Raw genomic sequence first — 13,687 nt, 5'->3', positions numbered from 1 at the left:
GTGCAGGAGTGTGGACAAAAAAAAGGAGTTCTGTGGAAAGTAACCTTACTGGGTGATCTGATCATAAATTCCTAATCGTGCAGGTCATGGTGGGTATTCATGCCCTATAACTTTTTAAGCAAACCTTGTTCGCTGTTCTTGTGCATCTAGGTTAACACCTTTGAGATGCCAGAAGCAATGCCCTTCAAAGGCATAACCATGCTTAAGAAAGCACATAATCTGGCTAACTCTCCTGTGTTCCAGTCCTGGCCTTGCTTTCCCTTAGCCTCAAGTAATCTTCCTGTGTTCCTGCCTGAATTTAAAATGCATAAAAGAAGCTTCAAAACTGTTTGTTATTCTCAGGAGCATTTTAGATCTTGCTCCAAGACATATGTGGTCAGTTTGGCTCAAATAAACTCTTATTAAAAATCCCTACAGGTTTGGGCATTTTTTTACACCAAAAGTACAAAACCTGAATGAGTATGGAAAGTTGTAGAAGCTTCGCAGAATAGAAATTTTATTTCTTGTGTTCAGAGCTGGCTAAAGGTCAATGGGTTTATTTATGAGATATTTAAAAATGAGTTGTAATATCAAACAGTACACTGATGCAAAAGTAGAATTAGATTTTATCCGTTAAAATGGATTTTTTTTCTTAGACTACTGGTCTGCTCTTCATAGGAGGTTGTAAAAGGGTTTCTTTTGCTTTTAAAGTAATCCACAAAGAAAGCAAAGGTTCAGTGTCTTAGAATAATTTTCTTTGTCTTATGTTGACTTTTGCATGTCCTCAGTTATTTGAGAACCAAGCCTTCTCACTTTTGAAAGAGCTAAGATTCTTCACCATTGCATTACTTCCTATGTACACTTGTAAAATATTTTGTCACTTTAAATAGAAAACCATGTAGTGTGTCTCATAAACATGTGATCTTATTTAAGCAAGAGTTCAAACCTCGTGACAACTTTGATATTTTGCTTTCCTAAACTCAAATATATTCTTGATCACAACCGTCTTTTAGGGACCCTGGAAAACAACAGAGGATCTTGTAAAAACAGAGGTGGTAGAAATAATTAGGTTTATTTGATACATCAAGTCGGGAGGCTTTGTCAATCAGAAGAGATGCCTAACCTTCCCTAGGTTAAATTTGTGTGGGCAAAATGTTAGTAATACAAATATTTCAGAAATTGTATGAAGTTCCTTTCCTAGAGATTTTCCAATGCCTTCCCTGTCTACAATATGTCCTGGTTCTGCTTTGCCTGACATTAAACAAGAGTATAGCATTATCAGTCATAATTTCAGGTATTTTTTAAAAAATGTTTCATGCCAAAGAAACAACCAAATTTCTTTGTCAAGGCGTGAGTTTTGTAAGTCTTTTGTCATGCACATATAGGTTTTTTGTTTTTTGGGTTTTTTTACACTGAGGCTTCCCTGAAATCACTTGTAATCAGCCACAATGCTCCATCTTCAAGAAAAAGGGACTGTCTCACACCCCCATGTAAAGGACTATGACAGGTGCTCTGGGGGCACAAGCTTCTGATGCCATTGGTTAAATAACTTTGAGATCCTACCACTGGACTGAATCAGAATGTCCAGAACTCTAGTGAAGAAGTTGATTGATTCATGAAACTGCTAACCCAAGACTGAGCAGAACTGAGAATTAATTACATAGGGCTAAATGAACTCATGAAGGATGACTATGGGTTTTGTTTGGAATGTTACTGATGTTTAATGTTGTATTTTCTGGATATAAGGAACTCCTTTTTCACTTCTCACGAGCTCCCCACAATTTGTAACAATTTAGTAAACTATACTTTTATAACGCATTAAAAGATGCAAGAAATTAAATGCATCTTTTTCTCCCTGCCCAATCCCTCCAGAATTTGTAATTTCCTTCCGAGCATTTTTATTTTCATGGTGATACAATTACTTGCCTAGGTTTGATAAGAACCTGCCCTCCTTCTTAACAGGATGTAATTTGAAACATTGGTTATTTAACCAAGGCTCTGACTGGAATGCCATATTTGAGAAAGATTCTCATAGAATGAGATATGACCTGACAATTAAAGTAACTAATACTACCCTAATTTTTTAGGTTTTAGGGGGAGCATACTGTCAGCAACAAGTCCTGTAAATACCAGCTGTAGTCTTTATCTTTTGAAGTAGGAAAACCTCTTCACCCTTTCCCAGCTGTGCTCATGTAGCCCAGATGGTAGCTGCGGCTGGGGTGAGAAAGTAGCTACAGGGACACTACCTCAGTACCTATTGAACACTGGGTCCCTCTGCTCAGTAGTGGAGGGAATTCTCTATCATGTCTTCTTATCTTTGGACTGATTTCTTGATAACCCTTTTCTCTGTCCCTTGGCTGGATGGCAGGCAAATGGTATTTTCAGATATAAAACTCAGAAGCATGGATCACTTGATAGGCAGAACAATGATTCAACAGGACTCTGACAGCCTGGGGCACTGGCCTTAATGAAAAAGATGAAACTGTCTTGCCCATTGGTACACATCTGGAGGAATGAGTTCAGATGTCTGTGGTAGGGCACATCTGAGGAGGGTGTTTGAAGATGCATATTCAGAATTACTGTCAAAGAAGAGTTGATGGATGAGACCAGGGGTGTTTAAATGGGAGAAGAGTTCACAAAGGGAGAACCTAATAAGCACCCTCTTCTATTTTAGGGGTTGGCACATGAGAGGGATTATAGATTACCAGTGGGTGATAAAGGGAAACAGAACTTCATTGAAGACTGTATTTTCTAAAACCGGGCCTGTTCACAGACAGAATGGACTTATAAGGCACTGTGCTCCTGGTCACTGCAAGTGTGCAATAAGGACTAGGAGGCCATTTGTCTGCAATGGTAATGAAGGGCAGGATGCACCCAAAACAATAAAACATTTTTCATTACGATCTGACAAGTTTAGAAGTCTTGCTTTTGTGCATGAATAGTTTCTAGATCTTGCTATTTTTTTATCTTTAAATTCGATGCTTTTAAAAGTATTTTTTACTTTAAAGTAACTTTTGTAGAGAGAATGGCTTCAGGTAATAGGAGAAATCACACAACCAAATACACCAAGTTATTGCACTTAAAAAAGGAAACCTTAAATTGACAATATAGTATCTTAACATTTATTACAATTGTATGATTGATGTGGGTTAAGCAAGTATGATTAAAAACATTAGGCAATTAAAAAGAAGCAAAAGTGTAAAGCAACCACCCCTCTTCCTTGAGTCTGTAGAATTCCTGCCTTTTTAGATAAAAAAGGTTGTTTTTGATTGAAATCAATATTGATTTTGCAAGGTTTCTATCAATCTCTTGCATGTTGGTTCTAAAACTCCCTTAAAAGGCAGAGTGTACCTTGAAGGTGGGGAAGCCAGACTATATTGGACCTCTTTATCCTTCACTCCATCAGTTGGTCCTGTGCCAAGACTCAGGGATGGAACATCCCACCCCAAGGAGTGACCTTCCCTTCCCTTTCACTCATTCACTCAGCATCTATGTGTCAGTGACTACCATGTGTGAAGTCTCATGCTGCAGGCTAGACTTTAGAAAGACTAGCTTATATTTAGTGTTGATAGTTGTACCACTTGTTCCCTCCAGAGCAAATCTGATGCACATCTATGCAAATAAATGGAATGTTCCACTCTGATCATTTGGTGGGAAGAACAAGTCCACCAGTCAGTGTGCACAGGGCTCAGAAACTTAAAGAGAGCTGAAGAGACATTTTCCAACAAAGAGTATAGGCCCTCATTTTTTATTAGAAATACTCTCAGCTTGTTCCTCCTCTCGAGGAGCTTACACAGCATTGCTGGTCCCAAACGCAGAGGAGCACAATTGAACCATCACTGACTACGTGGATGGGCCTGCAGCTGTCCAGCCAGCCAATGGGTTTCTGCTAGCTTGGGACAGAGTCTGGACTGGACAATAGAAGATCACTGAAGGCCCTGTGTTCAGATCGGCTCGCCCACTGAAGCTTTCCCTGGGATGACAAACTCCTCTTTGGGAAGGTCTCTGAGTCATATCTCTTCCCATCTGAGAGCATTTCAGTTCAGAACTATTTTCACAGAAAGAGGAGAGGGAAGGGGGACAGTTTGGCCCTTGTGGTACTTCATAGGGCGACCCAGGATGCCCAGAGGAGGAGTGTGATTTCACACCTTCCCCGAGGTGTTACGAGTTTTTCAGGGGGAACTGTGTTACCTGGTAAGATTAGGTAACCTCTGCACAGTGCTTGGCACATAGTCAGCACTAAATCTGTGCTTGCTGTTGTGGTTAGTGTTACTGGAGAGAGACAGCAATGGTTCTGCATAAACAATGACCACCTCTCCAAGCCTCAGTATCCTCATAGGTAAACTGGGGACAAGAATACCCTCCACAAAGAATTAGAATGGGCATTAACGACATCACCTTGTGATAATGTGTGGCATGTAGTGAGGCTTCAAGAAATGTTAACTACTTTTCTCCCTGCTTAATCGTGCTGGAGTGTATACACTCTGTAACCTGCTTTAGAAGATTTCTGTATAAAGCTTAGGGATTGGGAATTGAGGGCAAAGGTATTAATTAGCTATCAAGATTCAGACACAGATGTTCCTTTGGTCAATAGCCTCCTAACAATTACATCCCATAGAATTTAAACCAAATTGTGTACACTTTCAAATACATGCCCTCATGCCTGCAGGAAAGATAACTTCGACTGTATAGTGAAAGGTGGGTAGAGGAGGTAATTAAAATCTGCTATATAACTCAATCAAAAGCAACTAACTACTTTTAAAGTTTAAAATGTATATATGGCAAATAGAGAAGCTAAACATTGGCCTATGTCAATCCCTAGCATTCAATGTCTGCAATTTACCCATCAGGGATCGTCAACAGTCTTCAACCTGGTCCCTCAGAAGCTTCAGGGGTCCCCTTGTATTCTAAAGTACCAAAGGTACACTCGGACTTGCAAACTAAAATGTGATTTGCTCTCTGTCCCAAGTCAGTACACACTGAACCCAATGCCCCTGCCTATGCCTATCATACCAGGCCACCTAAATTCATCAGGTAGCCAACATGCCTTAGGGAAGCAAAGATGGAATTCTTGTTCAATCTTCTTTGCTTGATCTTGAAATAAGATCATGGATGTGAAGCACTTTCTGAGCTATAAAAAGCTACACACACAAGTAATTATCATAGCATCATTAACATATGCTACTGGATGTAAGCAAGTTCAACTTGAGAAAGGCAAAGGATGAAGAAACCAAGTGATGAGAGGGAAAAGCAGCCAGCAATTTGGGACAACTGGGGATGGCTAGACTTGTCCAGGAGTCATCAGCTTCTTCTGAGCCTAGAGGGACTAAAAGAAAATAGAAGTAGCCATGAGATTAGAAATACACATCGAATCCAATGACCAGTCAGAGGCTCTTGGAGTGGGTGACTGCGCCAGGCATCAGGATTAACAGTGCAGGTCAACATGCCTTCTGGAGAGAAGGCAAAACAGGCTTGTTGCTGGTGGAACACTTGGTTGCTACCCATTTCCATTGCCTTCAACAGAGATATTCTGCTCTGTGCTTCTAGCTGAGGAGGTGCTAAAGAGGAGGGGCTACCAGGATCTGAAAAGGCAGTGTCCTATGGGCACTGGGTCTCATGCAGCTGAGACACTGGGGTCGATTCTGCTGGCTTTTAGCATACAGACCTGTCTGCAGGCAGTATTGACCATGTGGCTCAGAGGCTGCCCAAGAAGCCCTTTCTGGTTGGGCCAGCCCCAGAATGGCATCATCCTCTCCCACACATGCCTGCTTACCCTGGCCTTTAGCTGTTGCTGCCATGCCCCCGACCCCCGACCCCTGCAGCTGTATCTTATTATACTGAACACCTTGGCTGTCCAGTTCTTATCTTATGCTATACAAGCAATGGTAAAGGTGGCCTAAGGACCTATAGCAGAGAGCCCTCAACCTGAATCTGAAGTCCAAGGTTGAGGACCTGATTCTGCCATCCACTAGCTAGGTGTTTTTCCAGGCCCTTTTCCTTTTCAGGTCTTTACTGCCTTGTCCCCCAACAAGGGTAACAACACAAGCCTGGCTCGCCTCCCAGGGCAGCTAGAGGGCTCAACTGAGGTGCTGTACGGAAGGCACTTCTTGAGAGGAAGAGACTACAACCCCTGCAAATTGGAAGTGTTCCCAAGGAGGGTCTTCCCACCTAAGACTTCAAAGTATCATAGGGCATAGGAACAGAGGACTCAGGGCCCCTGAACATAATAAACACTAAGAGGGATATCAGTGTCCTAGGTTGAGACTCAGAGGGAGACCAGGGCACATTTCTTCCCTCTAATAATCCTGGCTGCTTGGCCTTTGGGGTGACAGCACCCACCTAGAAGAGCTTCTCATAGCATTTTCCACAGTGGATGGTGTCACTGTGAATGAAGATCTGATCCAGGAGCTCACCCATTGGTTTACTGCAGATCCCACACTGAAAGAGAAAACAAGCTACAGGTCAGTACACTAGTGAGGCACGGTAAACAAGTGCAGTGGGGAGGGAGCACCTGACTGAGGCAGGCAGACACTGAGCAGAAGGCACACCCTGGATGTTGAAGTAGACAATTTAAAAATGGCAGAAACCAGATACAAAACCCAAACTGGAAGTGAAACAACAAAACCAGACCCCACAAAAACTAGCAGGCGGGATGATCACATAGTGGTTAGGAGCACAGGTTTCAGAATTGGGCCTGGGTTTGAGCCCTGAATCCATTAAGCAGATCCTCGAATCACGTCGTTATAACATTGATGACATGTCGGAGAAACTCAACTTGTTTATATCAATTAGCCAATGGTAAAATTGGTTTTGTTACACATTAAAACTGGTTTCAGCATATAACGTTATATACTTAAAGTCACAGAACCTATCGATGACGTTAAATGAGGACTCACTATATTACGTCATTTTAGCTACTGTGCAGCAGGACTTGAACCTCAACTTAGCCAACTGATGGCGCTGATCATTTAGGTGGTAATCTCTAGGAGCACAGAAAAAAAAATCAATAATCTTGGCTTGCAATGTGCTTCACACTGTGGAGAACAGGGACCCTGAAGAGTTGTTATGATGCTGTGGCCATGGGTGTCCTCTTTTTTCATAATCTAACAATACCAGCTGTTATGCTTAAAATGTTATATCAACCTAATAAAGGTAAGAAAAACCTACAACTATGGATACTGTCAAACTAATTTATACAAATGAGCTTGAGCAGTGGGGTGACCTTTTCTGGGAGGAAGCAGAGTTTCAGCTCTGATGTCAGAACCAGGATTGCTAGAAAAACAACTCTCTTTCTACATCTGTGCTCATGGTCTATAGGGCAGTTCTCAGGCAGCCAGCCCACCTTCCAAGAATCTTCCAAGAATATCAGGCCTCACTGTTTTGTCACAACTCCAACTTCCTGAGCCCCAATCAGGCAAGTTTAAAATCCCTGCCCCTCTTTGTCTCCTCTACATCTCCTCCCCAGCCTGTGGACCTGCTTTCCTACTCCTATTCCCTCTGTGCCATGGGTGAGGAGGCAGCTGCCTTTGTTCATGTTCAGCCACCTGGAACATACCCGTGTGCCCCTTCAGGTCAGACTCCAGACCCATCTCCCTCACAAAGCCCTCCATTAGTGCTGCCTCTGCTGTCTGCTTGCTCTGCTCCCCTACAAAGCCAACCATACAAGATAGTCTTCCAGACTCACTTTCTCCATGTCTATATGTCCTGTTCTCCTATTAGTCCATTCTAATCAGGTTCCTGTCCCCACCACTCATTCACTCCCTTTGACTAGGAAGCTCATTCAACTCCCAGTTTGCAAAGCCTCTCAGATGGATCTCAATCATACTGAGTTCAAGCCTTCTCCACAGTCTCTGAACCCACAGGACTCCCTAACTCTGGACAATGTTCTCAACAGTACCACCCTTCTTCCTTACCTTAAAGCAATAGTCATGGCAGCAGATGCCAAGATGTTCGAGGGTAATCTTTGGGCAGTCTAGGATCTCTCTGTTGCAGTAAGTACAGATCCCTCCAGTTGTTCTGTGTGATGAAAAACAAGAACCTAGTGGTCAGGCTGGCATGCAGACTACTCATGTTATTTAGTCAGACCCTCTGGTTTGATATAGCTAGGCCCAGGTTTGTTGCCAGTATTCCCAGCCTGCCATATTTTTCTGTGGTGTGCAATTAGGTACATAGTCCTAGGCCAGATTGGGCCTCTGTAGAACCTCACATTATGTCCAGAAAGTGGTTATGTATCTTTACCTTACTCGCTATTGTATGTGTAGACACCCTGATGAGATTCTTATTCCAGGCAGCTTGCCTGTCTCTGCCCCCAGCCTAGCATCTCTACTCCCCTCTAGAACAGGAAGACCCATGTCTTCTCCTATAGGAGACATGTCCTTGTACGTCCTACCTTGCCACCTGTCTTGCTGGCACTTCTGTTCATGCCTGGGGCCACTGAGTCCTGCCTCTTGGCCTGTACACTTTTGGACCCCTGTGATACTCACTGTGTAACTCAGACATCTCAGACACATTATTTATTCTTCCAGAGCTGGGTCCTTCATTATGACCTGAGTAAACTGCATGTCTAAGACTCCTTGTTCCCTTATTCTAAGAATTGAAAAATTGGACTTCTTTATCATTAAGACCATCCTGTGAACTGCTGTCATCTAGTGACAGATTTTGAAACTGCAGAGTAAGGCACTCTCCGCACCTTCATTCATTGCAAATGAATGGTTCCCTCTGGCTCTTTTCTGGCTTCTCCATGATAGCAACCTACTTTTCTTCATTTCCCACCCACTACTCTCTTTTGTAGTTTTTTCCAATCAGATTTTTAAGTTCATAAAGTGATTAAATAGGTTCTACTCCCAAGGGCCTCTCCTGCTGACATGAGCCCCTTAGGCTTTCACACATCACCATCTCCTTTCTCAGTGGCCCTTTGCATTCACTCTGCTCTTAGCTGGGTTCAAAGGCTTTAGTTGACACAAGTATAACATCCCAATAAGGGACACACAGTGGTGTGACATATCTGAAACTGGATCAGAAGCAGCAAAACAGCAGACAAAAACAAGCAGACAGCGTGGCAATTCCCTCGGCTGTTTTCCCTCTGGAGACCTGCAACTTCCCTGGTAAGACAGTAGACTCACCTCTCAAAGTACAGCGTGCTGGCATATGGGGGTTTCTTCTCCATGTTGAAGGAGTCCTCAGTGCTGCCGATGCTGCAAGGAGTGCGGTGGGGGAAGAGGAGGACAGAAAACAAGAGCCAGGTCACTACCACAGTCATAAGTGAGGATGCTTTTCTCATTAACACTGTGGCCATAAACTGAGGCATGACTCTGCATGGCCAGCCATCATCTGTTATGCTAAATGGCAGGGGAGGCTTTAAACTTGGTGCCAAGGATGCATAATTCTCTTGGAGAAGAGCCCTTGCATGGGGGTCAAAGAGGATCTGCCATGGCGAACCATGGCTAGGATTTTTGAGGCTGTGTATACCACAAGGGCCCCCCATTTCACTGCCCAGTGGGAAAAGAACAGGGCTTTTTCTCTCCACCTATGTGTCTGCACTATAATGTGCCAGTCACCAGGAGCCACTCACAGCAGAAATTAGAGACTAGAAATGGGGACAAAGAAAACATTCCAGTGTAATACCTGTGCCTGCATTACAGGGTGGGAATAGAGTGATGGTTTTTCTTTTTCATCATTTGTCAGCAATATGACTTTTTATAATAAAAAGTAACAGTTAAAAAAATAAAACTATTGCCAGGGAAGGGCAATTAACTACAAGCCCTGTGGTATACCTTAGTGAAGCTGCCATTCTCATGGGAAACATATGGTGACACCCCTGAGGTAGTCAGTAAAACTGACTGAGAGTTAAGCAACCTGCCCATGGTCACACCCAAAGGAAGAGGTGAGCTAGAGTTTCAGCCCAGGCTCTGATTTCTTCTGAACATTAAGCTTACCTCTAAGCCTCTTCAGGAAAAAGGGGAATACACACTGGACTACACAATTCTCACTATCCAATAAAGAAAGTCTACTGGTTGTAACATTTTCAACGAATATTAAATTCAATTTTAAACTAGACTTACTTGTCAGAGTATAAGAAATAAGTTTAACACTGGTGAGACTAGGAGAAGAAAACCAGAAGATGGACAAAGTTCAGTCAAGTGAGACTCATACAGGCAAATGCTAGATGGTCAGGGAAGCTCCCCTGGGGTGCTGGAGGTTTTTCATACATTATTTTTAACCTCAAAACCTCTCTGAAAAAAAGCTGTAGCAAGAGAAAATAGATCAGGGGCTGAGGCTGGTGGTGTGAAGAGCTGTTAATGGTATAGAGTTTCCTAAGAGGTGATGAAAATGTTTACAGGGAAGTGGACAGTGGTAATGGTGGCACAACATTGTGAATGTACTAAAAACTACTGGACTGTACACTTTTAAAGTGAACTTTATGATATGCCAATTATATCTCAAAAAAGTTGGTGAGGAAAACCACCCTAAGGAGTTACAGATGAAGAAACGGAGTCTCAGAAAAGTTAATTATCTTGTCCAAAATAATCCAGCCAATGGGGGCAAAGTGGGGCTTGAAAATGATCCCCAACTTCATGCTCATAATTTCAGAGCACCAATGAAAACTTGCCCAGAACCCCCAGAGGCCCAATCCTGAAATAAGGCCAGGATGCTTCTCTCTGTTACTAAAATCCTCACCCTAGCCGTGAGATGGTGTCTCATAAAACACATTCCCAGGGGGATGCCGTCTCAGTGTAGGTTTTTTTTTATCGTCACCCAGGGACATGACTATTGAGTTTAGAGGTAGGAGAAAGGAGGGAGAGAGAGAGAGGGAGAGAAACATTGATGTGAGAGAGAAACATTGATCAGTTGCCTCTTGCACAAGCTCAACTGGGACTGAACCTGGAACCCAGACATGTGCCCTGACTGGGAATAGAACTTGTGAGTCTTTGGTTTATGGGATGACACTCCAACCAACTGACACATACTGGCCAGGGCTGTGTGGATTGTTTTTAATTGATTTGGCATGGAGGAACCCTTTCATATGGCTTCAGGAAGCAAGCAAATGAAGACATGATGAGTGAAAAGTTATGCATATATCAGGATCTTAAGTCAAATGCATGTTCAAATGAGGCAACTTGACGTGCTGGAAAGGGTGTGGGAAGTGAAAAGAGGAGTCTCATGTTCTGGAACAAGATTAAATTAACTATATGGTCTCTAAGGGTCCCATCACTTCTGTAAGCAGTGGTGCTCTCAGTATTTCTCAAAAAAAAAAAAAAAAAAAAAAAAGCTAATCTACCAAGAAACAAAGACAGGCAGAAAGGGATGGCACTGTAAGTTGGGTGTAGAATGACTTAATGATACGGGGGGAACACAAACACACTGAGATAGGCAGAACAGATGGAAATGCATACATTATGTCCGTAGGCAGTTACATTATTCATCCATTCAACAAATGATTACCCAGAAGCTACTCTAGGCCAAGTCCTGGATGAAGTACTGGGGATGCAGGAGTAAGGACAACACAGTGCCCTGCAGGAAAAGGTCACGGCATGAACTGTTCAGGAACTTGCTCTTACCTGCTGTAGCGTGAAGACACCAGCTTCCTGGAAGATACCTCACTGGCATTCATGTACTCCTTCATGAAGAGAATCCCTGTGCTGTAGATTGAGCACAGCAGAGCAGAAAGAGGTATACTGAAAGATTTCAAGGGACTGGGCCTATCCCAAAGGAGGGGTTCAGTGCTGGGAGGATCCCCCAGCTGGTTTGATGGAAGCGAAGAAACTAATGGGAAGGCCTGGGGGCAGAGGTGCTGGTGTGCTCCAGCTGCTGCTCGGCAAGGACAGTAGCAAAGGGAATCTGCCGGACTGCTGAGACCACTGTGAACTCAGGCTGAAATCAGAGCTCATGGGTTCAGCTTACTGTGTATGGAGGTGAGAGCCCTACCTAGAAAGAGGGTCCCTGCAGCAAGTGGTGATATGTTCTCTTCCTTCACACAGATATCAACATGACCAGAGGCTGCCCCACCCCACTGACTTTAGTACAGTGGACTTTCCATCCCTCCTCTCTGACTGCATTTTGTTCCCCTTCTCCTGGGACCAGGAGAGCCTCCAACTCTCAAACCTAGACTGTTGGTCCTGTCCACTCTATGTGAATCTCTGTCAACAATCTAACCTCTCCCTTGTCATTCATGGAGCTCCAGAAGCTCAGAAGGCACCTCATCTTGGCCAGGCCCCTGGAACCAAGGAATGCCTCATGCTGGGCTGACCACATTCCCAAATTTAGCCATTTCTGTGCCTGATGTCAGCAGAGGCACCTCTGATCCTCCCCACACACAAACTTCACTCAGCCTCCCCATAATGGTTCCCTTCCTATACTCTAAAATACTAGGTGAGGCCAGGAATGCAGGTGAGGGAGTGGGTATGTGCCTTTCCTTACAGTGGGTAACAAGAGGGAGACAGACATATGCCTGGGCATCAGAGGGGTTTCTTTGGCCTTGCCAAGAATGTTCCCTAAGAGTTATTACCAATGTCCTATGGATGGCAGAGCCCTAGGAAGTATCACCTCAGCTTATTGGGATAGGGAGTCAGGCTGTGCTATGTGGCCCCTTAACCAATGGGCTGCTGGGAGTTGAGGGAGGCACTAAAGTTTACATCAGGGAATTGACACGGGACAGAAGCCTAGTCCTTTAGCTCTAGGGAGGAAACAGCCCAGAGAACATGTCCCAGGTTGTTCCTTCTTACCTGAGCTGGGGTCCAACTCACTTGGGGAGGCTGGGATGTAAACGTGAGACTGCGCAGTGGCAGCAGTGACCATACAACTTGAAGGGTTTCTCACCATGAAAGAGGCAGAGGAAGGGGTAAGTGTGCCCATAGAGAAAGCTGACATCAAACAGGGTCAAACAGGGTGTTCAAACCATAATCTTCAGACTGCCCTTTAAAGAGTTTTTCTGAAAATGCCAATGTTTTCAAGCCCTTGCAAATCACTGAGCTTTTGCTGTTTGAGACTCCTGAGGTCAATAAGTGGTACCACCCACTTTACCAAAGAGAAAACCCAGGCTTCCTTCCTAGGATCAGCTTCCCCTCCTCCAACCCACCAGTGAACTCTTTGGAGAATACAAGGCTGTGGGAGAGAGGGACAAATGAATTTAAGCAACACAAAGGAAGAGACTTGGATGCAGTTCATTCTGGAAGGCATCACTCAAGAGCAGAGGCAAGAAACTGACAGGTATAATGGTTTTTATGAACCTCCATCTTTGACTACAACATATATAGCCCTTGGCCTGGAATCTGACCTAGCCAGCTCACAAGGTCTTTCTCTGGCCAGGCCCTTACTTACTCTTACTTTGCCTGCTCCCAGGTTACCAGTCCCATACTAAAGCTGCTGCAGCTGCCCACTGCAATTGAGGGCATCCTGCTTGGCACCACCACTGCCATTCCTGCCACCCCTGTCCCATTTTTGCTATCCATACCACATCTGCCCACTGTCCAGGAGCCTCAGGCCAGCACTATAGGTGCACAGTGCCCTGGGCTGATTTTAGTTTCTCTCCAACATGCTGCTGCTCAGATCATGCTCTGGATGTGGTCTGCCTCCACCTTGAGTAGGTTCTGGGGTATCATTTCCTTGCCAGAGAATCCAGTGCCCAAGACCTCAACTAGTTTAAGAGTGGGGAGGGGGGAAAGAATTATGATCTAGCACATGCTTGGCTCCCCAGCCTCATCTTAAATGA

At 44.1% G+C, this 13,687-nt stretch overlaps 1 protein-coding gene across 5 annotated transcripts in view; it reads right to left on the bottom strand.

Annotated features, from left to right (window-relative positions):
* Nucleotides 1–3,091: 3,091 nt before the first annotated feature.
* The window catches only part of ZNF185 (zinc finger protein 185 with LIM domain), a 54,411-nt gene continuing 43,815 nt past the window's right edge, over nt 3,092–13,687 (bottom strand). For 2 of the 5 annotated variants that reach the window (XM_053917318.2, XM_053917317.2), the window contains exons 18-22: nt 11,538–11,618; nt 9,102–9,173; nt 7,893–7,995; nt 6,319–6,417; nt 3,094–5,305 (exon numbers count right to left, since the gene is read on the bottom strand). In XM_053917318.2, the coding sequence (XP_053773293.1) occupies nt 6,319–6,417; nt 7,893–7,995; nt 9,102–9,173; nt 11,538–11,618 (355 nt within the window). In that variant the 3' untranslated portion in view covers nt 3,094–5,305. Of the gene's footprint in view, nt 5,306–6,318; nt 6,418–7,892; nt 7,996–9,101; nt 9,174–11,537; nt 11,619–13,687 lie in introns of all 5 variants that reach the window. The other 3 variants (XM_053917319.2, XM_053917315.2, XM_053917316.2) reach the window with 3 other exon arrangements.

The sequence above is a fragment of the Desmodus rotundus genome, chromosome X (genome assembly GCF_022682495.2).
Source record: "Desmodus rotundus isolate HL8 chromosome X, HLdesRot8A.1, whole genome shotgun sequence".
NCBI classification, from domain to species: domain Eukaryota; kingdom Metazoa; phylum Chordata; class Mammalia; order Chiroptera; family Phyllostomidae; genus Desmodus; species Desmodus rotundus.
Note: the sequence above shows the minus strand (reverse complement) of the source record. Positions and strands in the feature narration are given on the sequence as shown.